Below are 27,848 nucleotides of genomic sequence, written 5' to 3'. Positions count from 1 at the left end.
ATGAAATGGTTATAGACTCCTATAGAAAAAAAAAATTATTAAATACACCAGAAAAATTATTTCTCTAGAGTTTCTGTTTTTTGTTTGTTTGTTTGTTTTTAAGAGTTAATCCATATATTACCCATGGAACATATAGTTCCTTTGGCAAGTTTATAGAGAAAGTCCTCTACCATGGAGTTCCTTATTTAGGGTATTGTTACAGATAGATAGATTTGGGCCCACGTCACCTCTGTAACTGTTAGAGAATGGGCTCCATGATGCCCTGATGAAGGGTCCTTAGACCCAAAGCACAAGACATACTGAGGAAATGTTGAAGTGTCTGAACTATATTTATTGATGTTAAATATTGATCATCTGCTAAATGTTTTTCTAATATGCCAAATATGGGAAATTCAGACTTTTGCCATATTCTAGCAAGACACGGAAAATCATATCAATGTACACTTAGTTCCTTAACTGAGCTCACCTGTGATTGTTTCAGCTCTTGTTTTTCCACTTTCTCCTAAAGAAGTCGTGGCCTCTGTAAAAGAGGGAAAAAGAATAGCAGTGAGGGCAAAGATTTGAAGAATCTGAGAAAAGCATGGTAGGATCACCCAGGCAGACACCTCACTGAGGAGCCCTTTCCAAGCACTGGTTCCCCCCACCCTGGTGTTTTACCTGAGTTGGAGCTCCCAGGGGCAACTGTTGTAGCAGAGGGCACTCCAGCTGTGCCTAGGCAGGAAAGAAAAGAGAAAGATCAACATAGAGACCCTTTTATGACCCTTGAAAGAATGCGGCTGACAGCATGTCCATCTGTGACTTCAAAGCAGGAAAAGACGCTTCCTGGTCCTATAACTGACAGGAGAGGCATTTTCCATGTGTATCGTGTTCCTTGGCAAGGCCGAGGTTAACGCAATGGCTAATATGCTTGTCCTGACTTTTTTTTTTTTTGCCAACGTTGAAGTTCATTTGAAAGGCTTTCCCCAAGTTTACCTGTCTTACTTCCTGGTGCTCCAGAGGTGGCTCCTAATGAAAAGCAAAAGAGAAGGAGAAGAAGGAGGAGGAAAGAAAAAAAAAGAAGGAAGAAAAAAATTTTTGAATTTTTATCTCCAAATTAAAATATGGGCATCTTAATGACTTCTACACTGATTTGAAGCTAGTACACTAATGTTATATAGACTATGCTCTTTTCAAAGGGAAAACCATTTCAGAGCCAGAGCTATTATTGTAACCCTTCTCTGCAGAGTCCTAGACACCTGAGGTTAGTATCTGAAAAGGCAAAGCCTTTAGGAAATTTGGGCCCACATATTTACAAATCCAAATCCAAGGAGAATCTCTGTTTCCCTTAAAATATTATAGCTTTAAAGGAAATTTAAAACCACATTCCATGTTAAAGTGATTTTTGCATTATCAATGGAAATTTTCTGTAACTTAAAATTATTTCAAAATTAAAAGTTCATTAAAAAAAGTTTTTCTCTACAAAATCTATCAAAATACAACAATAAATATAAATGCCCCAAAGTCTTTACCTGATTTTATTTCTGCTCCAGTGGTGCCACCTCCTCCTAGGGAAGTTGTGGGTTCTTAAAGATGAAAAGAAAACTAAAATTAATTAAGTATTAAGGAAGAAGGATGAGCAAGTGGATGTCACTACATGAGATAAGCCCAATTCAAAATGTCTTGTCACCTACTAAGTCAGAAAAGAAGACCTCCTGACTGTAAAAGTGATGGAAACCTTTAATATACACATTTAATTGTTAAAATAGGGAGATAAAACATTTTAACTCACATGGTTCTTAGTTGGACCTTAGTTATTTCTTAAATGGAATAAGATATGTAGAATTCTTAATAAAAAAGGGTATACAGTAAGGAACTCATAAATGATAGATATGCTCACTACTATCATCATCATTTATTGCTTTAAATATTATAATTTTCATGTGCAAGAATTTTGCCAGTGGCTATCAAAAATGAACTTGGTATTAGAGAACCATGGGAATCAATATCTCAATCTTTACCCATAATGAGAAGAAAATGGCCTACAATGGGGTAAGGGAGCTATGTTTTCTCAGCGTGTCAACAAGCTCTTTTCAGAGTTCTGGGATCAAGAGTTCATTTATATATGTTCTTCACACCATTTATATCTCATAGAATATTTAATGACAACCATTCCAATAACTCAATTACTTCCTTTAGATATCAGTGAGAGAAAGACATTTCTTTCTAATCACCCAACTGATTCTCAGTGCCTTAGCTCCATACTGAAGTCTCCTTGAAGCAGAGGAAACGAAGATAAAAGAGTTTGAGGATCTGACATTTGGTTATTAGGTAAAATCCTGCCTAACCAGTAATCTTTGTTCAGAAAATGCTCTTCACAGGAGGTACAAACAGTAGATGTGATTCAGCTAACCTTGTCTACTGGGAAGCAGTTAGTAGTTCATCAGTGCTTACCTGCAGCGGGTCCAGTCCCAGTCATTCTACTTGCTCCAGGAGAAATTGTGGCTATTGAGAGAGGAGGGACATAAATGAAAAAGATTCAGGGGCCTAGGGATGGAATGGTGGTGCTTCTGCATAGAAGCACCAAAGGGAAGACATTATTGTAGCAAGCACTCAAGAAACGATTCCTGTGGAATCAGTAAAGAAACTGTGGACTCACCTGTGCTGAAACTTCCAGAGGAAACTGTTGTGCCAGGTGCCACCCCAGAGGTGCCTGAAACACATTATACCTCTTTTCGAGTCAGGTCTTCATTTGACTTACTGACCATTATGACTCAGTAAGTCAAGTGAAGACCTGACTCTTAAAGGGATATAATGTATTTATTTGCCAAAACTGAAATCTCTTTTTTTGAGGTTGTGGCAGAGGGTGAACTAGATGTATTTGCTTGCATTCAACAATGCACAACCAAAGCAAATAGAGAAATACTGTTTGCAACTTCAGGTGCTTCTCCTGGAAATTTAATAGAAGGGAAACTAGATGCATTTCCGTAACACTGACAAACTTGCTCCTCTGGCACAGTGATGCCTGCTGTGAGATAGAAAGAAGGGGAAATAAGGTTTAAATGTGCTGCAAACTAGATGTAGGGCAAAATATTGACAAAGCAAAGTTTTACCCATATACAGATACACAGATATGCATGCATGCATCCTGGTTCCATGGAATTTTTTTCTATTTCACACACATACACACACTCACACACACACACAAGGAAAACATTCTGAATTCCAGCTCCAATTCTAGTGATAGGTGTAACACCACTGGAGATATCTCAACCCATTCTCAGACCTGGAGCGGTGAGGCTCAATTCTAAAATTAGTAGATTTTCAAAAAAAAAATCTATTTCTATAGCAAATTCATTTTTAATTGCTTGCAGTGTACCTAAATAAAATGTAAATACTCTTAAGAGAAGCTTGATTCCTAATCTGGATGACCCCAAATCATGGACTGTTTATTCTCACCAGTTTTAAAGCCAGTTCCAGAAGTACCAGTCCCTTTTGTGGAAGTTGTGGCCTCTGAGGAAAAAAAAGTAGGAGAATAGTGACATACGGGAATTGGAATACTGCAGTGGATATTGGGGTATTACTTTATAATAGCATCCCTAAAAGAGATATCATGACATCTGACATTAAATAAGAGGCATTCCCTTCCTGTTAAGCTACCTGTGTTAGAACTTCCAGGTATAATGGTCGTTCTAGACAATTCTCCAGTGGTACCTAAAATGCCAACAAAGGGAAATGGAGCAATAGATCATTTTCTCCCCAGTTAAGCTTGGAAGCATCCATGTGTGGCCCTAAAGTACTGGAAGCCCTTTCCTGAGGACACTGTATCCCTGTAGAGAATGGAAAATGAACAATCTCCAAGTGCTTGATTTTCCAGGCCAACCTGGGCTGTGTGTGTTGCTACTGGGTTTCCCTTTCTCTATGAAGCAAGGGAACAATAAGGCTTAAATCACCCTGACCTGTTTCCCTTCCAGGAGCATATGCCCCTGGTGTGACAGTGGTGCCTATGGGAGAAACAAAGCACACTTCTATATTTATAAGTAGGACTCTTTGATACAACTTGGAACATTTTAATAATCAGTTGTTTTCATTAAGTTTTGTAGGAGGGGAGAGAGAAACAAATATCATGTGTAAGTAAATGAGAAAAATGATAGAAAATGTCTCAAACTGTGGGTGGAAAGGAAAACTGGGTAAGGAGAGGTGGAAGTCCTGGAAAGTTGGAATATATGCAATATACCCTCATACTTCATATCAGAAAAAAATTGTTTCAGTAAGCCAGGACACTGAAGACAGCCTGGCTGAGACATCTGAGGTCATGAATTCACAAGCAGAATAACTGACCAGGTTGATATGACACACTATGGCCACAGAGAAAATGCAGGACCCTCCCTCAAAAGACTTTCACTGCGTTACTGTCCATTACTGTTCACTGCAGCCACCCAGATCGAGAGATGATGAGAGCCCCAGGCCTCAGCCTGACAAGCTCACCTCCTGGCGGTCCTGCTCGGGTAGTTCCACTGCCTCCTGGGAAAGTTGTGGCCTCTGAGAAAGAAAGGAATTGGAGATATAAAGACTAGACAAGACATTCTGGGTTTCCCAAAGCTGATATTGCTTAAGGGGCCATGTTCAGAATTCCTGACCTGTGTGGGCACTTCCAGGTTCCAGAACTTTGCCAGAGGTGCCCTCAGTAGTACCTGAAATAAGAAAGGTGGTCAGCTGGTCAATGTGTTGCCTCTCATGAAATGGGCATGGGCTCTTAAAGGAAAGATAATAACTTTGTTTCTTCAATATACCAGTACATTTATTTCTCTGGGCTTTCTAGTTTTAAGAGTTTATCCATATATTGCTCGTGGAATATATAATTCCCTCGGTGAGTTTACACAGAAAGTCCTCCACCACTGAGACCCTTTTTTTAGGGTTTAGTTACAGGAAGATAGATTCAGGCCAAGTCACCTCTGTAACTGCAAGGGAATGAGCCCCATGCTAGCCTGATGAAGAGGCCTTTGACACAGGGAACAAAACACAAGGAGGGAACGTTGAAGTGTTGGAACCGTATCTATTGATGTTAAATATTGAACATCTGCTAAATATGTTTTTAATATGCCAAATGTTAGAAAGTCAAAGAATTTTGCTATATTTCAAGTGAGACATGGGAAGTTATTACAAAGTACACTTAGTTCCTTAACGGAGCTCACCCGTGATTATTTCACCTCTTGTTTTTCCATTTTCTCCTACAGAAGTTGTGGCTTCTGCAAATGAGAGAAGAGGAATAACAGTGAGGACAAAGATTTGAAGAATCCGAGAAGAGTATGGTAGGATCACCCAGGCAGACACCTCACTGAGGAGCCCTTCCCAAGTACTGGTTCCTCCCAGCCTGGCGCTTTACCTGAGTTGGAGCTCCCAGGGGCAACTGTTGTACCAGAGGGCACTGCAGCTGTGCCTAGGTGGGAAAAAAAAAAAAAAAGATCAACATGAGAACAATTTTGCGATCCCTGGAAGAATGTGAGCAACAAGTCTGTCTGTGACTTTGAAACAGCAAAAGATACATTCTGGACCTATAACTGACAGAAAGATAAACGTGTTGCATGTCTACCATTTGCCTTTGCGAAGCCAAGGTTAACACCATGGCTAATATACCTGCCAATCTTTGCCAAGGTTAAAGATCATAAAGGCTTTTTCCATATTTCCCTAATGAAAAGAAAATGGAGAAGAGAAGGAGGAGGAGGAAGATAAGAGGAGTAGGAAGAGGAGAAGGAGGAGGAAGAAGAGAAGAAAGAAGTGGCAGAGAAGAAAAAAAGAAGCCGGAGGAGAAGAAGCAGGAGGAGGAGGCAGAGGAGAGGAGGAGGAAGAGGAGGAGGAGAAAGAGGAGAAGGAAGAGGGAAAAAAAGTATGAAGAGAGAGAAAAAGAAGAAGGAAGAGGATGAGGTAGAGAAACAGAAGAAAGGAACAGGAGGAGAGGAAAGACAGGGGAACAAGAAGAAAGGAAAAAGGAGGAGGAAGAGGCAGAGAATAAAGAAGAAGAAAGATTTAGAATTTTTTCTTTGAACTAAAATGTGACATCTTAATGATTTCTATGCTGAATAGAAGTCAGTACTGTAATGTAATACAGACTAAGCTTTTTTCACAGGAAGAACCATTTCGGAGCCAGAGCTATTGTATCTGCTCTCTCAAGAGGCCTAGAACCCAGGGGTTAGTCCCTGAGAAAGGAAAGCCATTAGGAAATTTGGGGCCAAGTGGTTCCAAATCCGAATCCAAAAAGTATTGCTGGTTTCCCCGAAATACTATAGCCCCCAAAGGATATAAAAACTTCATTCCACATGAAAGGGATTCTTTGCTTTATCTTTGCACATTTTACATAATGTAATATTTCAAAATAAAAGGCTTAAAAAACCCGTTTTCCCTAAGGAATCCATGAACTTGGAATCAAACTGTAACAATAAATAATGAAAATACCCAAATCTTCACCTGATTTTATTTCTGCTCCAGTGGTACCACTTCCTCCTAGAGAAGCTGTGGTCTCTTAAAGATGGAGAGAAAACCAAAATTAATTGAGTATGAAGGAAGAGAGGTGCGTTAAGCTGATGAGACTACATGAGACAAATACAATTCAAAACGTCTTGTCATCTACTACTAAGTCAGAAAAGAAACCCTTTTCCATGTAAAAGTGTTTATCTTCAAGACACAGGTTTAATTGTCCATTTTTAACTCATGGATCTTCTTTGGACCTTAGTTAGTTGCAATGGTAATAAGGTATGTAAAACACGATACGTATATAGCAAGGAAATCATAAATGATCAATACGCTCATTACTATTATCATCATTATTTATTGCTTTAAGTATTAGACTTTTCATGAGAAAAAATTTTGCCAGTGACTACCAGTGTGTAGTAATTCCATTGTGGAATTAGAAATAGGAATCAATGTCTCAATTCTTCACCCATAATGAGAAAGAGAATGGCCTAGGATGGGATAAGAAAACTATGTTTCCTCAATGTGTCAACAAGCTCTGTTCAGAGGTTTCTAGAAGCAAGAGTTAATCTGTATATGTTTTCTACACATCATTTGGATCTCAGGGAATATTTAATGAATAAAATGTCAATAACTCAATCACTTCATTTAAATATGAATGAGAGGAAGAAAAACATTTATCTTCAATCTCCTAACTGATTCTCAGTGCCTTGCCTCCATGGTGAAGTTTCCTTGAAGCAGAGGAAAGGAAGGTTAAAAAGTTTGAGTGTCTGGCCTTTAGTTATTAGATAAAATCTTGCCTATGTGATAATCTTTCTTCAGAAAAATGCTCTTCACAGACAGTACAAACAGTAGATGCAATTCAGGCAACGTTGTCTCCTGGGAGGCAGGTGGTGGTTCGTCAGTGCTTACCTGAGGTGCGGCCAGCCCCAGTTATTCCACTTGCTCCAGAAGAAGTTGTGGCTGCTAAGAGAGGAAGAACATAAATAGAAAAGATTTAGGGGACTTAAAATGGAAAGGTGGTTATTCTGCATAAAAGCACCAAAAGGAAAACCATATTATCATAGCAAGTACCCATGAAAGGATTCCCCACCACACTGTGGACTCACCTGTGCTGAAACTTCCAGGGGCAACTGTTGTGGCAAGAGATACCCCAGAGGTGCCTGAAACACAAAGAGACTGAGGTGATCATGGTGAATGAGTAAATCAAATGAAGAACTGAATCTAAAAGGAATATGCTCTATGTATGTATATATTTATTTATTTATATGCCACCACAGAAATCTCTCACTGAGCATGAGGCAGATGGTGAACTACATGTATTTGCCTGCTTTCAACAATTCAAACCAAAGCACATAGAAATTGTGCGCAACTTCAGGCATACCTGGAAATTTGATAAAAGCAAAACTAGATGCATTTCCCCAATGCTCACTTGCTTGTTGCCCTGGGGCGGAAGTGATACCTGCTGTGAGGTAGAAAGAGGAGGGAAAAAAGGTTTAAATGTATTAAAACTTGAGACATAAGAAAGAAAATACTGAGCCAGCATTTTTGTTCACGTATACACTTATAAATGCATGTGTCCTGGGTCCATAGGGCTCTTTTCTGTTTCACATACACAACACTGAAAACTTTCTGAATTCCACCTAAACTGCTAGCAATAGTTGTAACACAAATGGAGAAATTCCAACCCATCCTCAGAAATGGAACAGTAATGCTCCACTTTAGAATTAGTAGATTTAAAAAAATGTGTCTCCACCAGCAAATCTATGTTGAATCACTTGCATTGTCCTTAAATAAAATAAACACAAACTCTCTCAAGAAAAGCTTGAGAGACCTAATAATTATGATGCCAAATCATGGGTTGCTTCTTCTCACCAATTTTGAATCCAGTTCCAGAAGTACCTGTCCCTTCTGTGGAAGTGGTGGCCTCTGATGGAAGAAAGAGGAGAATGAAAAAGGCTGGGAATTTAGAATACTGGAAGAAGATATTAGGATATTACTTTACCATAGAAGCCATAAAAGAAATATGACAGCTGACATTAAATAAGAATTTACTTCTTGTTAAGCTACCTGTGTTAGAACTTCCAGATATAATGGTCATTCCAGAAAATTCTCCAGTGGTACCTAAAATGCCAAAAAAAAAAAAAGTTGGGAGGAAGGAAATAAAGCAACAGAGCATTTTGTCTCCAATTAATCTTGGAGGCATCGATGTAGCCCTAAAGCACTGGAAGCCCTCTCCTGCGGACACTATTTCTATAGAGAATGGAAAATGATCACCTTCCTATCACTTCCTTTTCCAGGCCCACACGATGGACAGGTTGCTGCTGGGATACCCTTTCACTGAGGCAAGGGGGGAACAGGGCTTTAAATCACCCTGACCTGTTTCCTTTCCAGGAACATATCCCTCTGGCGTGACAGAGGTATCTACAGGAGATGTAAATCATTGTTTATATTTATAAGTAGGACTGTGTGATACAACTTGGGGCATTTTAATAATCAGTTGTCTTCCTGAAGCTTTCTAGTGAGGGGAGAGAGGAAACAAACATCATGTGTAAGTATATCAGAAAAATGATAGAAAGTATCAAGCTGTGAGTGGAAAGGCTGGGTAAGGGGAATAGGAAGTCCTGGAAGGTTGGAATATATGAAATATTTTCTAGTATGTTTAATCAGAAAAAAATAATGTCTCCATAAACTAGAATAGTGCAGACAGCTTGGCTGACAATCCAAGTCATGAAATTTACAAGTCTAATACCTGACCAAGGTTGATATGACACAGTATGGCTGAGGAGAAAATGCAGGCCCTTGCTTCAAATGCCTTCACATTATTTGTTCCCTGTACCCACCCTGACAGAGAGATGATGAGAGCCCCAGGTCTCAGCCTGCCAAGCTCACCTCTGGGTAATCCTGCTCGGGTGGCCCCGCTGCCTCCTGAGAAAGTTGTGGCCTCTAAGAGAGAAAGGAATTGGAGGTATGAAGACTGCACAGGACATTCTGGGGTCCCATAAGCTGTATTGGCCAAGGGGCCATGTTCTGAATGCCTGACCTGTGTGGACACTTCCATCTTTCAGAGTTCTGCCAGAAATGCCCTCAGTAGTACCCCAAATAGGAAAGGATCATGGACAGTTGGTCAATTTGTTGCCCCTTATGATATAAGCATAGACTCTTAAAGAAAAAAAAAAGCTTTTTTCTTCAATACAACAGAAAATTTATTTCTCTGCAGTTTGTATTTTAAGACTTAATCCATATATTATTCATATAAACTATAATTCCCTCAGCAAGTTTACACAGAAAGTCCTCTACCACCAAGTTCCATTTTTTAGGGTTTAGATACAGAAAGATTTGGGCCTAAGTCACATATATAGCTGTCAGGGAATGGGCCCCATGATATCCTGACAAAGGGATTTTACAGCCAAGGCACAAGAAACAAGGAGAAAATGTTGAAGTGTCTGACCCATATTTATTGAGTTAAATTTTGAACATCTGCTAAATTTTTGCCTAATATGCCAAATACGGAAAATTCAAAAACTTTTGTCATATTTCAAGAAAGACATGGGAAATGATAACAAAGTACACTTAGTTCCTTAACAGAACTCACCTGTGATTACTTCAGCTCTTGTTATTCCGCTTTCTTCTACAGAAGTTGTGGCCTCTGCAAAACAGGGAAAAAGAAGAGCAGTGAGGGCAAAGATTAGAAGCATCTGAGAAGAGTATGGTAGGATGACCCAGGCAGACACCCCACTGAGGAGCCCTTTCCAATCAGTGGTTCCTCCCAGTCTGGTGCTTTACCTGAGTTGGAGCTCCCAGGGGTGACTCTTGTACCAGAGGGCACTCCAGCTGTGCCTAGGTAGAAAAGAGAAAGATGGATATGGGAACTCTTTCATGACCCTTGGAAAAATGTGGCCAACAGTATGTCTATTTGTGACTTTGAAGCAAGAAAGCACACTTCCTGAAATTATAACTGACATGAGGACTAACAGGTTTCAGGTTTATCGTGTGCCTTTGCAAAGCCAAGGGTAATGCAGTGGCTAATATTCCTGCCCTGATTATTATTATCAAGATTTGTTCAAAGTTGAAGGTCCTATGAAAGCCTTTCCCCAAGTTTACCTGTCCTATTTTCTGGTGCTGTAGTGGTGGTTCCTAATGAAAAGCAAAAGAGAAAGGGAGAAGAAAGAAGAGGAGAAAACAAGAAAGAATAAGAAGGAAGAAAGACAAATTTTGAATTTTTATCTCTAAACTAAAACATGACATCTTAATGATTTCTACACTGTAGAAATCAGTACACTAATGGTATACAGACTATGCCCTTTTCAAAACCAGAGCTATGATTGCAAGTCTCCTCTCCAGAGACCTAGAAGCCTGAGGTTAGTCTCTCAGAAGGGAAAGACTTTAGAAATTTTGGTCTCAAGAGTTTACAAATCCAAATCCAAGAACAAACTCTGTTTCCTTGAAATATTACAGCCTCAAAGGAAATTTAAACCCACACTCCACATTAAAAAGATTCTCTGCATTATCTATGATAATTTTCTGTAATTTAAATTTATTTTCAAATAAAAAGCTCATTAAAAAATTTTCTCTAAGAAATCTATCAAAGTACAACAATAAACATAAATACTCCAAAGTCTTTACCTAATTTTATTTCTGCTCCAGTGGTGCCACTTCCTCCTAGGGAAGTTGTGGTCTCTAAAAGATGAAAAGAAACCAAAATTAATTGAGTATTAAGAAAGAGGTATGAGCTAAGCTGATGTCATTACATGAGATAATCTCAATTCAAAATGTCTTGACACTTTCTATTAAGTCAGAAAAGAAGGACTTCTGACTTTAAAAGCAATGAAAACCATAAATATACAAATTTAATTGTGAAAATGGGAAGACACATCATTTACAAATTTATTTTACTAATTGAACCTTAGATATTTCTTAACTGGAATAAGATATGTAAACCTCTAATTTAAAACGCAGATACAGTGAGGAACTCATAAATGATCGACATGCTCATTACTATTATCATCATTATTTATTGCTTTAAGTATTAGACTTTTCATGTGTAAGAATTTTTCCAGTGGCTATTACATTGGAACTTGTAATTAGAGAAGTATAGGAATCAATATTTTTACTCTTTACACATAAGGAAAAGAAAATGGCCTTCGATGGGGTGAGGTTAATCTGTGTTGTCTTAATGTGTCAAAAAGCATTTTTCAGAGGCTTCTAGAACCTGAAGTTAATCTATATTTTTTCATATACAATTTCTATAGATTATTTAATGAGAAAAATTTTAATAGCTATTATTTTCTTTATATATCACTGAGAGAAAGAAAGACCTTTCTCTCCAATCACACAACTGATGCTCAGTGCCTTAGCTCCATGGTGAAGTCTCCTTGAAGCAGAAGAAAGGAAGATAAAGGCATTTGAGTGTCCAACTTTTACATATTAGGTAAAATCTGGCCTATTTGTAAATTTTTTTTTTAAATGCCCTATACGGGAAGTACAAATGGTAGATGTGATCAAGGCAAGGTGACCCTACTGGGAAGGAGGTAGTGGATTGTCAGTTCTTACTTGTAGTTGTTGTAACCCCAGTTATTCCAGTTGCTCCAGGAGAAGTTGTGGCTGCTGGAAGAAGAAGGACACAAATGGAAAAGATTCAGGGTCATGGAATGGAACGGTGGAGCTCCTGCATAGAAGCACCAAAAGTAAAGGCATGTTACTGCAGCAAGCACCCATGAAAGGACTCCCCACCACACACTGGACTCACCTGTGCTGAAACTTCCTGGGGCAACTGTTGTGGCAGGAGCTACCTCTGAGGTGCCTGAAACACAAAGAAACTGAGGTGATCACAGTGAATGAATAAGTCAAATGAGGACCTGAATCTAAAAGGTAGATGCTGTATTTCTGTATTTATTTGCCATAACAGAATCCTCTTTCTCTGAGCACGAGGCAGGTGGAAAACTTGATGTATTTGCCTGCTTTCAACAATTCATAGCAAAAGGAGATACAATGTTTCCAAGTAGAAGCACAACTGAAAATTTGATAAAAGAGAAACTAGAGAGCAACTAGATGCATTTTCCCAATGCTCAGCTGCTTGCTTCCCTGGTGCTGCAGTGATGCCTGCTCTGAGATAGAAAGAGGAGCAAAAAGAGTTTGAATGCATTGAACTTCACATGCAGGAGAAAATATTGAGCCAGCATTTTTGTTCAAATATACACGTTAAATGTATGTGTTCTGGTTCCATAGAGCTCTTTTCTGTTTCACACACATGCACTGAAAACTTTCTGAATTCCACCTAAACTGCTAGCGAGAGTTGTAACATAAATGAAGTGCATCATATCCTCAGAAATGAAGCAGTAATGATCCACTTTAGAATTAGTGGATTTTCAAAAAAAAAAAACGTACCTCCACTAGCAAATCTATTTTGAATCACTTGCAATGTCCCTAAATAACACAAACACAAACTCTCTCTAGAAAAGCTTGAGAGACCTAATACTTATGATGCCAAATCATGGGCTGTTTCTTCTCACCAGTTGTGAATCCAGTTCCAGAAGTACCAGTCCCTTCTGTGGAAGTGGTGGCCTCTGATGGAAGAAAGAGGAGAATGAAAAAGACTGGGAATTTAGAATACTACAAGAAGATATTTTATCAGAGAAGCCTTAAAAAAAAATGACATCTGATATTGAAATAAGAGGCATTTCTTGTTAAGCTACCTGTGTTAGAACTTCCAGATATAAAGGTCATTCCAGACAATTCTCCAGTGGTAACTAAAATGCAAAAAAAAAAAAAAAAGAAATAAAGGAATAGAGTATTTTTGTCTCCAGTTAAGCTTGGAAGCATCAATGTAGCCCTAAAGCACCGGAAGCCCTCTCCTATGGACACTCTATTTCTATAGCGAATGGAAAATGAACAACTTCCTAGCACTTCATTTTCCAGGCCAACATGATGCGATGGATGTGTTGCTTCTGGGATTCCCTTTCACTATGAGGCAAGAGAAAAATAGGGTTTAAATCAACCTGACCTGTTTCACTTCTAGGAATTTATCCCCCTGGTGTGACAGAGGGGATGAAAAAATCATTGTTTTATATTTATAAGCAGGACTGTGTGATACAACTTGGGGCATTTTAATAATCAGTTGTCTTCATGAAGCTTTCTAGTGAGAGGAGAGAGGAAATCAACATCATGTGTAAGTATATGAGAAAAATGATAAAAAAGTATCAAGCTGTGAGTGAAAAAGCAACCTGGGTAGGGGAATAGGAAGTCCTGGGAGGCTAAAATATATGAAATACTATCCAAGGTCATGAAATTCAAGAGCAGAATAACTGACCAGGTTGACAGGACGCCATATGGACCAGAATAAAATGCAGGCCCTACTTCAAATGCCTTCACTATTTGTTCTCTGTAGCTACCAGATAGAGACATGATGAGAGCCTCAGGCCTAAGCCTGACAAGCTCACCTCTGGGTGGTCCTGCTTGGGTGGTTCCGCTGCCTCCTGGGAAAGTTGTGGCCTCTGAGAGAGAAAGGAATTAGAGGTATGAAGACTGCCCTGGACATTCTATGGCCCCATAACCTGTATTTCCCAAAGGGCCATGCTCAGAATTCCTGACCTGTGTGGGCACTTTTAGCCTCCAGAGTTCTGCCAGAGATGCCCTCAGTAGTACCTGAAAAAAGAAAAGATTGAGGTCAGTTGGTCAGTTTGTTGCTCCTCATGATATGGGCATAGGCTCTTAAAGAAAAAAAACAAATTCTTTTCTTTAATAAAACAGAACATTTATTTCTCTGGAGTTTATATTTTTAAGAGTTGATCCATCCATTGCCCATAGAACCTATAATTCCCTCAGCAAGTTTACAGAGAAAGTCCTCTGCCACTGAATTTTATTTTTAGAATTTCGGTCCAGAAAGATAGATTTGGGCCAAAGTCACCTATATAACCGTCAGGGAATAGGCCCCATGATGCCTGGATGAAGGGTTCCAAGAGCCAAGGTAAAAGACATAAGGGGAAAACGTTGAAGTATCTGAACTATATTTATCGATATTAAATATTGAACATCTGCTAAATTTTTGCCTAATATGCCAAATATAGAAAACTTAAAAACTTTTGCCACATTTCTATCAAGACATGGGAAATTATAACAAAGTAAACTTAGTTCCTTAACAGAGCTAACCTGTGATTGTTTCAGCTCCTGTTTTTCCACTTTCTCCTACAGAAGTTGTGGCCTCTGCAAAACAGGGACAAAGAACAGCAGTGAGGGCAAAGATTAGAAGCATCTGAGAAAAGCATGGTAGGGTCACTCAGGCAGACACCTCATTGAGGAGCCCTTTCCAAGCAGCGGTTCCTCCCAGCCTGGTGCTTTACCTGAGTTGGAGGTCCCAGAGGAGACTGTTGTAGCAGAGGGCACTCCAGCTGTGCCTAGGTAGGAAAGAAAAGAGAAAGATCTACATGGGAACTCTTTTGTGACCCTTCGAAAAATGTGGCCAACAGTGGGTCTATTTGTGACTTTGAAGCAAGAAAACACACTTCCTGGACTTATAACTGACATAAGGTCAACCATGTTTTAGATTTATTGTGTTTCTTTACAAGGCCAAGGTTAATGCAGTAAGCAACAGCCCGCCTTCATCATAATGATTATTATTATGTCAATGTTGAAGGTCCTATGAAAGGCTTTCCCCAAGTTTACCTGTCCTACTTCCTGGTGCTCCAGTGGTGGCTCCACATGAAAACAGATTAGGAGAAGAAGAGGAGAAGGAAAGAAGAAGAAAGAAGAAAGAAAATCTTAAATTTTTATCTATGAACAGGACACTAATGTTATACAGACTATGCTCTTTTCAAAGGGAAAGCCACTTCAAAGCCAGAGGTATTATTGCATCTCTCCTCTCCAGAGACCTAGAATCCTGAGGTTAGTCTCCCGAAGGGAAAGACTTTAGGAACTTTGGGCTCAAGAGTTTACAAATTCAAATCCAAGAAGAAACTCTGTTTCCTTGAAATACTATAGCCTCAAAGGAAATTTAAAACCACACTCCGTATTAAAGGGATTCTCTACATTATCTGTAATAATTTTCTATGATTTAAATTTATTTCCAAATTAAAAGCTCATTAAAAAAAATTTCCTCTAGAAGTTTATCAAAATACAACAATGGACATAAATACGTCAAAGTCTTTACCTGATTTTATTTCTGCTCCAGTGATGCCACTTCTTCCTAGGGAAGTTGTGATCTCTTGAAGAAAACCAAAATTAATTGAGTATTAAGAAAGAGAGAGGAGCTAAGCTGATGTCATTACATGAGATAATCTCAATTCGAAATGGCTGGACACTTTCTATTAAGTCAGAAAAGAAGGCCTTCTGACTTTGAAAGTAATGAAAAACATAAATATATGTTTAATTGTTAAAACTGAGAGATACATCACTTGTAAATTTATCTTCTTAATTGGACCTTAGGTATTTCTTAATTGGAATAAGATATTTAAACCTCTAATTAAAAAAGTGGATATAGTAAGGAACTCATAAATGATCAATATGCTCATTACTATAATCATTCTTTATTGCTTTAAGTATTAGATTTTTCATGTGTAAAAGTTTTGCCAGTGGCTACCACATTGGAACTTAGAGTGATAGGAATCAATATTTTTATTGTTTACATATAATGAAAAGAAAACGACCTTTGATGGGCTCAGGGAACTCTGTTTTGTTAATGTGTCGGGAAGCTCTTTCAGAGATTTCTAGACCAGGAGTTAATCTCTATGTTTTGCATGCACCGTTTCTATAGAATATTTAATGAGAAAAATGTTAATAGCTATTATTTCCTTTATATATCACTGAGGGAAAGAAAGACCTTTCTCTCCAACCACACAACTGATGCTCAGTGACTTAGCTCCATGGTGAAGTCTCCTTGAAGCAGAGGAAAGGAAGATAAAAGCATTTCAGTGTCTGACATTTATGTATTGGGTAAAATCTTGCCTATTTGGAATAGTGGTTTTTTTTTTTTTTTTTCCAACGAAAAGGCTCTTCACAGGAAGTACAAACGGTAGATGTGATTGAGGCAATGTGACCTACTGGGAAGGAGGTAGTGGATTGTCAATTCTTACTTGTAGTTGTTGTAATCCCAGTAATTCCAGTTGCTCCAGGAGAAGCTGTCACTGCTTGGAGAAGAAAGACATAAATGGAAAAGATTCAGGGGGCATGGAATGGAACAGTGGAGCTCCTGCATAGAAGCACCAAAAGTAAAGGCATGTTACTGCAGCAAGCACCCGTGAAAGGACTCCCCACCACAGAGTAGACTCACCTGTGCTGAAACTTCCAGGGGCAACTGTTGTGGAAGGAGCTACCTCCGAGGTGCCTGAAGCACAAAGAGACTGAGGTGATCATAGTGAACGAGTACGTCAAATAAGGGCCCAAATCTAAAAGGGATATGCTGTATTTCTGTATGTATTTGCCATAACAGAAATCTCTTTCTCTGAGCACAAGGAAGGTGGAAAACTAGATGTATTTCCTGCTTTCAGCAGTTCATAACAAAAGGAGATAGAGAGACAATGTTTCAAGTACAAACACAACTGAAAATTTGACAAAAGAGAAACTAGATGCATTTTCCCAGTGCTCACCTGCTTGCTTCCCTATTGCTGCAGTGATGCCTGCTGTAAGATAGAAAGAGGGGGGAAGAAAGGTTTAAATGTGTTGAAACTTCAGAGCTAGGAGAAAATGTTGGGCAAGCCAACTGTGGGCTACACAAGTATGGATGCATGCACCCTGTTTCCGTGAGGCTCTTCTCTACTTCACGCACATCCACACAGAAAACTTTCTGGTTTCCAGCTCAAATGCTGGTGAGACTTGTAACACAATGGAAAAATCCCATCCCACCCTCTGACTTGATGAAGGGAGGCTCAATTCTAGGATTGGTAGTTTTTCTAAATAAATAAACAAATAAATAACAGCAATCCTATTTTGAATTACTTGCAATGTCTCTAAATGAAACACAAACTCTCTCAAGGAAAGCTTGAGAGTACTAATCCTTACGAGGCCAAAGTATGGGCTGTTTATTGTCACCAGTTTTGAGTTCAGTTCCAGCAGTACCACTCCCTACAATGGAAGTTGTGGCTTCTGAGGGAAAAAATAGAATAGTGAAGTCTGGGAATTTGGAATACTGGAGGGGATTTGGGGGTATAATTTATCATAGCAGTCATAAAAGAGATATTGTGACATGTCACATTAAATAAGAGGCATTTCCTTCTTGTTAAACTAACTGTGGTGGAAGTTTCAGATATAATGGTTGTTCCAGATAATTCTCCAGTGGTACCTAAAATGCATAAAAGGAAAATGGAACTATAGAGTATTATCTCCCCAACTAAGCTTGGAAGCATCAATGTGGCCCTAAAGTACTAGAAGCCCATTCCTGAGGACACTATTTCTATAGAAGAAAAAATTAACAGCTGCTTAGCACTGGGCTTCCCAGGCCAACATGGGATAGATGTGTGGTTACTGGGTTTCCCTTTCACTACAAGGCAAGGGGAGAATAGGGCTTTAAATCACCCTGACCTGTTTGCCTTCCAGAGACATAGCCCCCTGCTGTGACAGAAGTGTCTACAGGAGAAACAAAGCATGGTTTTATCTTTATAAGTAGAACTCTTTCATGCAACTTGAGGGTATTTTAATAATCAGTTGACTTCATGAAGCTTTCTAGTGAGGGGATACAGAAAATAAGCATCATGTATAATTAAAGGAGAAAAATGATAGAAACGTCAAGCTGAATAAAAAAGAATGAGATCATGTCCTTTGCAGGCACATGGATGGAGCTAGAAGCCATCATCCTCAGCAAACTAACACAGGAACGGAAAACCAAACACTGCTTGTTCTCACTCATAAGTGGGGGTTGAGCAATGAGATCACATGGCCAAGAGGCCATGTTCAGAGTTCCTGACCTGTGTGGGAACTTCCAGCTTACAGAGTTTTCCCAGAGATGCCCTCAGTAGTACCTGAAGTAAGAAAGGATTGTAATTGGTCAATTTGCGGTCCTTAATTTAACAGGCATGGGCTCTTAATAATAAAACAAATTAAATGTTTGTTTCTTTAATATACCAGGAAATTAATTTCTCTGGACTTTAATTTTGAGAGTGAATCCACACTTTGCCCATGAAACATATTCCCTGAGCAAGTTTACTGTGATTTGTTCTCAGAGAAAGTCCTCCACCACTAGTCCCTTTCTTAGGGTTTAATGATAGCAATGCATACTTGGGCCCAAATCATCGATGTAACTGTCAGGGAATGGGTCTCATGATGCTGTGATGAAGGATCCATAGACCCACAGTGCAAGACATAAGGAGGAAAAGTTGAAAGGTCTGTACTGGATTTATTGATGTCAAATATTGGACATCTGTTAGATTTTCCTTAATATGCTAATTCTGGGAAATTCAAAAAGTGTTTACATATTTCAGGCCAGATTCTTGGGAAGGTTTTAGGAATAGTTAATACCTTAACAGAGCTCACCTGTGATTATTTCAGCTTTTGTTGTTTCTCTTTCTCCTACAGAAGTTGTGGCCTCTGAGAAAGAGGAAAGCAGGACAGGAGTGATGAACAATATTTCAAGACCATGGAAAATGTACAGTGGTTCTCCTACGCAGGATAACAGTGGAGGAGAATTTGTCATAGATGGACTCCTGGAGGAATCTGCCACCTCAGGGACTCACCTGTGTCGGAACTGCCAGGTGCAATGGTTGTGCCAGGAGCTACCACGGAGGTGGCTGAAACACAAAGGGTCTGAGATCATCACAGTGACTTGTGTTTGTCTTCTGAAGACCTGCCTCCAGAAGGAATCTGGGTGTATCTTTGTCATATCAAAGGGCCCTTTCACTGCTTCCTGATTAACTGAGAATCATATGCCTTTGCTATGACCCATAGCATTAAAAGGGCAATGGAAATAGTAATGTGCCCAAATTGAGGCCCCTCACTGAATTTCATACATTCACTCCCAGACAAGGAAGCAGGGTGGCTTTCCCTCCCATTCACCTGTCAGGCTCCCAGTTTCTTGGCCTCCTGAGGCTGCAGGGGTGCCTGCCATGGGATGAAAACCAGAACAATATTTTCATGTGCCAAGAACACTGGAAAATATTTCATATCATTATTGCTTTTTTGAGTAAGAAAACTTTTATATAGGATATGCCTGCTTCGAGAATTTATGTTGTTTTCTTTCCAGAAATACAATATTTTTCAGCTCCCCTCCCCCTACACGATAGTGGTATACATGACTTTGCAGGAGAAGTCTGTTATGTTGACAGTACCACCAGCTCCTCTTTAGAAAGTTACAGCTGTGGGGCTAGATGTTGGTTTTAAGAGTTTTCCAGAATATGTTCAGTGTAAGAAAATACTGAAAGTCAATGCAAACCACTACCTAGGAAAACACACTCCCAACAGGCGAGCCTAGGGAAAGTCACAATTTATGCTAAACCCTAAGCTGCGCTCTGCTCATTCCCACTGGGGCTGGATCCAGACGGAGGAACGCTGCGGCCTTCTGTTAAAGTTGTGGCCTCTGAGAGAGGAAGTGATGAATGGTGAGATCAGAATTTGGGATATTGAGAAAACAATGAGGTTGGTATTTCATCAAAGCAGCTCTAATAACTATATTATGTGGTTAAACATGGAGATTTCCTGCTTGTTAACCTACCGGGGTGGGAAGTTCTAGATATAGTGGTTGTCCCAGAGAATTCTTCTGTAGTAACTAAAAGTGGAAAAAGAAAGGGATCAACATGGCATTACCTTCTAAATCAGTTGTGGAAATAGCTATGTGCCTTTAATCCACTGGAAGAATGTTCCTGAAAGCCTCTGTTTTGTAACGAAATGAACTATAAGTGACTACCACTTCATGTCCTGGCCTGTTGCTCCTGGGGTTCCCTTTCCATAGAGCACACTGAATGTGGATGGTAACCTTATCTCCTCCTCACCTGTTTCACTTTCAGATCCTGAGCTCTCTGGTGTGACAGAGGAGCCTTCAGGAGAAAAAAAGCAGATGACAGATTCATCTTTCTGAATTTTACTCGTCAATTACTTCAGGCATTTTGATACTGATAATTTGAAAATAGAACTTGTTAACTCTAATCTTCACATATGAGGACTGTATTTAGTCCTTCCTACCTGGCCTGGAGCTCTGTGAACTGCTGCTGACTCCAGGTGAAACCACAGTTGTACCTATTAAGGCAAGTGGAGTGAAAAAATCTTCAAATAATCCATTTCACCTTTCAACTAAGCTTTATTAAATATCTCTTTCATGTGATATTGTTTTAGGCCCTTGGGATGTATCAGTGAGCAAAATGTTCAAAGACCTCTCTCCTAATGCACCTTACATTCCAGTAGCTGGAGGCCAGCAATGAACAATAAACGTAATAAATAAGTCAGTGTGAAAGATGTTAGTAAACACTTTAGGAAAAAGGCAAATTGAATAAAAGGATCAGGGACTCTGAGAAGCAGGGGTTATCCAGCAGCTTGCCCTCATCCCTGCTACATAATAACTAGCTCTGCAAGCCCGGGCTCCTGGAAATCCAGAGAGAGAAGTCAGGTGAGACCAGGGAATTCCTAGGCACAGCCAGGTTTTGACTCTGGCATGTTGTATTTCCAAGGGAAATGCAGGCTCCTTTCCTCTACCCACTTTCACACCCATGTCTTCACTGCAGAGAACAGGGATTTGATAAAAGCACCAAGGCCTTAGAGTAAAAAGCTCACCTCCTGGATGTTCTGCTCGGCTGGTGTCACCCCCTACTATGGAAGTTGTGGCACCTGAGAAAGAAAAGAAAGGAAGGGGTAAAGATTAAGGTTTGGGAGACTATACACAGTGCTGTGGGCAGAGTATGTCAACCAAGGTGCCCATGTCCAGATTTTGCATGTATTTTCAGACTCGCTTGTCTTGTAACTTCCAGGTTTCAGTGTTTTTCCAGAGACTACACTAGTAATACCTACAATAACAAAGAGATGGTGTCACTAGTTCAGCTGTTCGTCCACTGATTTGAATAGGGATCTCAAATCCCCACTTAGAAGCAAATTATTACTCTGACAGTTGCAGTGCTAGAAGTAATTCGTATTTGTCCCATGCAACATTTCTTTCCACAGCAATTTTACTGAGACAGTTCTCAACCATAATGTCCTTCTTTTTGGCGGGGAAATTGCAATGTTCTCCCCATATTACCTATTTGTCTGTCATGGTTTTACGTTACGATGCTTTAACGAAAGCCCTTGTAAGCTCAGGAAATAGGAAGGCAATATAATGACTGCCTAGTCTTTTTCTCTGAATTTCACAATATAGCATATGCAAATCATGTAGATATTTTCGGAAGACTATTGAAGGTGTCATTAGGAATTACAGGTCTTAGTCTAGCAGCACTCACCCGTGGCTCTTCCAACACTTATTGTTCCACTTACTCCTAGGAAAGTGGTGGCCTCTAAGGGAAACAAAGAGATAAGAGTGACCTGGGGAATATTTAAGGATTGTGGAGAAGATATGGTGCTACTCCTGCAAAAAATAATACAAAGGAGATTTCTAATTATGGGAGGGCACGTGGAAGAGTCCACGTCAACCTGTTGACTTACCTGTCTTGGAACTGCCAGGGGCAACAGTTGTAGCAGGAACTACTCCAGTGGTGGCTGAAACATAAGGGGAACTGGCATCACCACAGTGACTCCCGTTTGTGTCCTGAAGACCTGCCTCTAGAAGGAATCTGTTTACATCAAAGGCCAGTAGTAACTGGACATCAACGGCCACTTTCTCTGGCTGCCACTTGGATATGTTTTCCCATTCATTAATAAACTACCAAGTTGGGGCATTATATCTGCCATCCCATGACAGCGAGACAGATAGTTTTCTCCCATATTTACCTATTTCACTGCCAGGAGTAGAAGACAAAAAAATATTTGCTTTATAATAATTGTATCTATTTCTAATTAGCTTTTTAATTGCCACATAATTTTACATATTTCCAGCGTGAGGTTTTGATATAGATGTATATACATTGTGTAATAGTCAAGTCATAGTCTTTAGCATAACCATAATCTCTGACATTTATCATAGCTTTGTGGTGAGAAAATTTAGAATCCTCTTGATATGGTTTGGCTGTGTCTCCACCCAAATCTCATCTTGAAATGTAGCTCCCACAATTCACACGTGTCATGGGAGGGACCCTGTGGGAGATAGTTGAATCATGGGGGTGGGTCTTTCCCCTGCTGTTTTTATGACAGTGAACAAGTCTCACAAGACCTGATGGTTTTATAAAGGGGAGTTCCCCTGCACAAGCTCTCTCTTGCCTGTTGCCATATAAGACATGCCTTTCACCTTCCACCATGATTGTGAGGCCTCCACAGCCACATGGAACTGTGAGTCCATTAAACCTCTTTTTCTTTTAAACTATGCAGTCTTGGGTATGTCTTTATCAGCAGCATGAAAATGGACTGACACATATCTCTTCGAGGTATTTTCAAATATATACTATAATATTGCTTACTATAGGCACTCCACTGCGCTATAGACCACCAGAACTAATGCCTGCTATCTAATTGTGATTTTGTACCCATTGACTTACTACTAATTATTTCTATCACTTTAGGGCAAAAAAAAAATCTATGTAGGCATGATTCCAAGATTCATATATCTCTACTTCCCAGGGTTAAAACTGCTTTTAGTTCCTACTACTACGCTGAAAATGTTTCAATGTAATGTTATGGGGAAATTTCTCAGAATAATTACATTTCATTTACACCCCAACTAGAAGAGTCAACCCATTTGAAAAGTGTATATTAAAAGGTTAAGGAAAATATTAAATTAAAAAATATATTTGGCCTCAGATAGATTGTCCCTAAACAAATTACTTAATATTTTGTAGGAAAGCCTACTTCCAAACAAGTCATCCCGAAAGTCATGATTCTTGGTAACTCCCAAATCATGAGCTGCCATCCTCACCTGTTCTGGATTCACTTCTGGTAGTGCTCCTGTCTCCTGTGAGAGTTGTGGCCTCTGTGGAAAGAAAGAAAAGAATCAAGAGGTCTAGGAAATTTGAGATGCTGGTAAAAAGTAGTGAGTTGTTATTTTATCACTGAATTTCTATAAAGTTATCACTCATGCAAGATGAGGATGTTCTTCTTATTGAACTACCTGTGTTGGAACCTCCCGATGAAATGGTCGTCCCAGAGAATTTACCAGAAGTCCCTAAAATGAGAAAGTAAAGGAGCTAATAGAGCAAGCAGTACTGGAATCAGCAACGTGGTCCTGAACCACTGGAAGACCTTTCTTGAAAACTTGTTTCAGAAAATATGCACCATGAATAAATTTTGCCAACTTATTAACTAATGTTTTTATACTGACTATCCCTTCTCCTGTACTCTACTGAAAAAGGAAACTTAACTTCACTTTCCTGATTTCACTTCAAATATTGTGCTTTCCTTGTGCTCCCAGGAAAGAGAAAAAGACTTGAACATTCTAAATGTTCTCATATCGGTAACTGGCAATATTGTGCTTATCAGATGCTGGGCAATACCCTGCTATGAGATATTTATACCTTCCCCTGCTGATTTTAAGTAGTTCATCCTCCCTTGCTTGAGACCCTGTGAACTGCTGCTGACACCAAATGAAACTGTGGTGGTAGCTGCTAAATTAAACATAGTGACACTCTGCATAAGAATATACCAGTCACCCATCTCACATTATGGAAGCATTTCCTCTGTGCCTGACATCCTCTTCTCAGAGAAAAGAAGAGACAAAGGCCTCTGCCTCATGTGATTTACGTTTATGGGAGAGAGAAAACACTCAATAAACAAGAAGCATAATAAATATGTTTGGCCGGGCCTGGTGGCTCACGCCTATAATCCCAGCACTTTGGGAGGCCGAGGCAGGCGGATCACGAGGTCAGGAGATCGAGACCATCCTGGCTAACACAGTGAAACCCCGTCTCTACTAAAAATATAAAAAATTAGCCAGGTGCAGTGGCGGGCGCCTGTAGTCCCAGCTACTTGTGAGGCTGAGGCAGGAGAACAGCGTGAACCCAGGAGGCGGAGCTTGAAGTGAGCCGAGATCGCGCCACTGCACTCCGGTCTGGGCAACAGAGTGAGACTCCATCTCAATAAATAAATAAATTAATTAATTAATTAATGTGTCCGAGAGATGGCAGCAGGTGATAGTGCTATGCAGAGTCATGATGACCTGAGTGGGGAAAATCAGGGTTCTGGGGAGGCTGCTGCAGGTCAGTGAGCCTCAGCCAGGTGTCCAGAGAACTAACACTGTCACACAGGCCATGGAGCAGTGCCTGACTTAGATGATCCAGTGTCTGAAATTCCTTAGCAGAACTACTCAGGTTGGTCAGAATACATGTTGACCTTCCAGACAAGAATTAACCCCCTTTCCTTGGCCCCCATTTCTCATTTATGTGTTACCCTGGGCACAAAACGGCAATGATGAAAACTCTGAAGCCTGGGACTGATGAAGCTTACCTCCTGGAGCTTCTGATTGGGTGGTCCTGACCCCTCTGGTGGAACTTGTGGCCTCTGAGAGAAAAGAAAGCAAGGATGACATCTACAGTATGGAGAGTGCAGGGTTATGTAACCCTAGGAGCCTGTCGCCCAAGCAGCCATGGTGTAGCATTCCCTGTGTGGCTGTGGACTTGCCTGTGTTGTCATTCTCAGGTTCCAGAGTCTTTCCAGAGAATGCCCCAGTGGTGGCTATTAAGAAAGAGATGGGTAGTCATGGGTCAGTACCTCGTCATCGTCAAGTGGGCAGAGAATAGCAACCTCATAAATGGATAAATCTGTATGCTTTTTCAATATTTCAGGAAACTGGGCTTTAAATCCCAAAAGGTCATCCATATGATCCTCATATAATATCCTTCCCACGGTATAGTACCAAAGGAATTTTTACTTATTGGGTCTGTATTTCTCTAGGTTTCAGGAACAGGGTCCTAGCAGCTAACACTCTAGATTCTCTATGTAACTATCCAATGGCTGCATGATTACCTTGGGAACTAGTGGGAGGGTCTGCTTAAAGTATAGAAAGAAATTTAATTTTGAATTTCTGATTTGCTATTACTGGTTTGCTAATTTAGAGTTTCTGATTTGCTATTACTTTCAATAGCAAAATCACAATTACTTTTGCACCAACCTGATATAATTAATGAACGAAGGTAAGATTTTACCTAATAATGTTCAATGTTGCAGAAATAGGCAGCATGCATACATTTCAAGCAATAATCTTCAATGGATATTATTAAAAAGTGAGTCCAGTGACTCAGCATACTCACCGGTGGTTATTCTACTTCCACCTAGGGAAGCTGTGGCCCCTGAGAGACAGAAAAATGGAAAGGCATATTAGGAAATATTCAAGAAACATGAAAAGAACACGATACAATTTCTTGAAAGAACAGCTGCAGAGAAGACATATAACATCAAAATATAGGAGGAGCTCTGAAGGTTCCCTGGCAACCTGCAGACTCATCAGCACTGGAACTGCCAGGGGCAAGAGTTACGCCAGGAGCTGCCCTAGTGGTGGCTGAAACACAAAGAAGAGTGGGATCATCATGGTGATCAACCTTTCCCTTTCCTATAGGCCTGCCTCTAAAAGCTACCCAGATCTATCTTAATTATTTATAAATGGTGCTTTCTATGATCCTTCTTGATGTCATGCCCTGTATATTTTCTCCTATCCATTTTACTAGCAAAACAATCAGAAGTTCCGATACCTCAACCTGAGGCAATATTTCTGGTCTTCCATCAGGAGACAGGTGGTGGCCCCCATGTTTACCACTTTACTCCCCAGAATGTGGAAGACAAAAACAATTTTCCTGGTTCTCTTACACATCAAGAATATATTTAACATTTCTGTTGCTTCTGAGGTATGAAAACCACTATTTCGGTATGTTTGTAAGACTCATTTCAGTTAATTCTTCTGCCCTAGATCAAAACTGTTTATAGTTCCTAGTAATACCCTGGCAACGTTTCCATGTATCCTCACAGGAGAAATGTCTTAGAAAAAATGCAATGGAAATCTCACTTTAAAAGAGGCTATTGGTAAAGTTTTAGAAAATATAAAATTTAAAGGAAGTTCTACTGGGCCTAAGATTCATTATCCCTAAATAAAGGCATAATATTCTGTGGAAAAGTCCACGCCCAAACAAGACATTCTAATGAGAATCAAGATTCATGGTAACATGCAAATTCTGGGCTGCTCGTCCTCACCTGCTCTGGATTCAGTTCCAGTACTGCCCCTGCCTCCTGTGAAAGTTGTGGCCTCTGAGAAAAGAAAGAATAGAATCAAGAGGTCTTGGAGACACTGGTAAAAAGCATGAGTTGCTATTTTATGATTGTAGCTCTACAAAGTCATCATGCATTCAAGATGAGGATTTCCTTCCCATTCAGCTACCTGTGTGGGAACCTCCAGATGTAATTCTTGTCCCAGGGAATTCACCAGAAGTACCTAAAATGAGAAGGTAAAGCAGCTAATAGGACAAACAACACTGGAAACAGCAATGCTGCCTTGATCCACTAGAAGACCTTTCCTCAGAATTTCTGTTTCTGAAGGAAATGAACCATGAATGGGTTTCCCTGCAATGTATACACATTTTTTTTTTTTTTTTTGGCTACTGACTATTTATTCCACCACAGCCTATTCAAAAAGAAGGGAGTTTAATCTGACTCTACAGATTTCATGTCCAGTTACTTGGCTCCCTGGTGATCCAGGAGCAAGTCTTGAATATTCTAAGTGTTCTCCTTTGCAGAACAGGTAATCCTGTGATTACCATGTTTTTAAGAATAAACACATAGGAGATGTTTATAGCTTCCTTTAGTGTTTTTCTGTAGCCTGTGCCAACTGGCATAGGATCCTGTGAACTGCTGCTGACAGGAAGGGAAATGGTGGTGGTAGCTACTGAAGTGAACAGACTGACATTCTACATAAGAATATGCCTGTCACTGCTCTCATATTCTAGAAGCATTTCCACTGTGCCTGATAGTCTTGTCAGTGAGAAGAAAGAAAGGTGTCTGCCTCATGTGATTTACATTTGAGGGAGACGGAAAACAGGAAATTAACAAAAGTAAAATAAATATGTTTGAGTGATGTCATGAGGTGACAGTACTTGGCGGAATCATGATGAGCAGAGCTGGGACAATCAGCATTCCAGGAAGGCTGCCACAGGTCAGTGGGCCACAGACAGGTGTCCAGAGAACTAACACTGTGACATAGGCCATGGGACAATGCCTGACTTAGATGGCCCAGTTTCTGAAACTCCTTAACAGAACTAATCAGGATGGTCAGAATACATGTTGTGCTTCCGGACAAGAAGTAACCATCTTTCCTTGGCCGCCATTCTCATTTATGTGTTCAACTAAGCACAACAGGGCAGCGAGAAGAACCCCAAAGCCTGGGACTGGTGAAACATACCTCCTGGAGCTTCTGACCCGGTGGTCCTGACCCC

At 39.9% G+C, this 27,848-nt stretch overlaps 1 protein-coding gene across 1 annotated transcript in view; it reads right to left on the bottom strand.

Annotated features, from left to right (window-relative positions):
* The window catches only part of MUC19 (mucin 19, oligomeric), a 180,576-nt gene that overhangs the window by 36,512 nt on the left and 116,216 nt on the right, over positions 1-27,848 (bottom strand). Inside the window, exons 88-136 of the mRNA XM_063619954.1 lie at positions 23,510-23,599; positions 23,354-23,407; positions 21,991-22,044; positions 21,789-21,842; positions 21,306-21,359; positions 21,130-21,183; positions 20,545-20,598; positions 20,355-20,399; positions 20,078-20,131; positions 19,423-19,467; positions 19,104-19,157; positions 18,904-18,957; positions 17,956-18,000; positions 17,025-17,057; positions 16,709-16,762; positions 16,512-16,565; positions 15,590-15,643; positions 15,106-15,135; positions 14,784-14,837; positions 14,593-14,646; positions 14,035-14,088; positions 13,884-13,937; positions 13,140-13,193; positions 12,957-13,010; positions 12,194-12,247; positions 11,998-12,051; positions 11,071-11,124; positions 10,549-10,581; positions 10,231-10,284; positions 10,040-10,093; positions 9,337-9,390; positions 8,515-8,568; positions 8,320-8,373; positions 7,829-7,909; positions 7,554-7,607; positions 7,357-7,410; positions 6,442-6,495; positions 5,363-5,416; positions 5,172-5,225; positions 4,617-4,670; positions 4,465-4,518; positions 3,637-3,690; positions 3,436-3,489; positions 2,636-2,689; positions 2,431-2,481; positions 1,509-1,562; positions 973-1,005; positions 658-711; positions 467-520 (exon numbers count right to left, since the gene is read on the bottom strand). Coding sequence (XP_063476024.1) covers positions 467-520; positions 658-711; positions 973-1,005; positions 1,509-1,562; positions 2,431-2,481; positions 2,636-2,689; positions 3,436-3,489; positions 3,637-3,690; positions 4,465-4,518; positions 4,617-4,670; positions 5,172-5,225; positions 5,363-5,416; positions 6,442-6,495; positions 7,357-7,410; positions 7,554-7,607; positions 7,829-7,909; positions 8,320-8,373; positions 8,515-8,568; positions 9,337-9,390; positions 10,040-10,093; positions 10,231-10,284; positions 10,549-10,581; positions 11,071-11,124; positions 11,998-12,051; positions 12,194-12,247; positions 12,957-13,010; positions 13,140-13,193; positions 13,884-13,937; positions 14,035-14,088; positions 14,593-14,646; positions 14,784-14,837; positions 15,106-15,135; positions 15,590-15,643; positions 16,512-16,565; positions 16,709-16,762; positions 17,025-17,057; positions 17,956-18,000; positions 18,904-18,957; positions 19,104-19,157; positions 19,423-19,467; positions 20,078-20,131; positions 20,355-20,399; positions 20,545-20,598; positions 21,130-21,183; positions 21,306-21,359; positions 21,789-21,842; positions 21,991-22,044; positions 23,354-23,407; positions 23,510-23,599 — 2,592 coding nt within the window. The remainder of the gene's footprint in view (positions 1-466; positions 521-657; positions 712-972; positions 1,006-1,508; positions 1,563-2,430; positions 2,482-2,635; positions 2,690-3,435; positions 3,490-3,636; positions 3,691-4,464; positions 4,519-4,616; positions 4,671-5,171; positions 5,226-5,362; positions 5,417-6,441; positions 6,496-7,356; positions 7,411-7,553; positions 7,608-7,828; positions 7,910-8,319; positions 8,374-8,514; positions 8,569-9,336; positions 9,391-10,039; positions 10,094-10,230; positions 10,285-10,548; positions 10,582-11,070; positions 11,125-11,997; positions 12,052-12,193; positions 12,248-12,956; positions 13,011-13,139; positions 13,194-13,883; positions 13,938-14,034; positions 14,089-14,592; positions 14,647-14,783; positions 14,838-15,105; positions 15,136-15,589; positions 15,644-16,511; positions 16,566-16,708; positions 16,763-17,024; positions 17,058-17,955; positions 18,001-18,903; positions 18,958-19,103; positions 19,158-19,422; positions 19,468-20,077; positions 20,132-20,354; positions 20,400-20,544; positions 20,599-21,129; positions 21,184-21,305; positions 21,360-21,788; positions 21,843-21,990; positions 22,045-23,353; positions 23,408-23,509; positions 23,600-27,848) is intronic.

Source organism: Symphalangus syndactylus, chromosome 17, assembly GCF_028878055.3.
Source record: "Symphalangus syndactylus isolate Jambi chromosome 17, NHGRI_mSymSyn1-v2.1_pri, whole genome shotgun sequence".
NCBI lineage: Eukaryota > Metazoa > Chordata > Mammalia > Primates > Hylobatidae > Symphalangus > Symphalangus syndactylus.
This window is presented reverse-complemented; position numbering and strand designations above follow the sequence as displayed.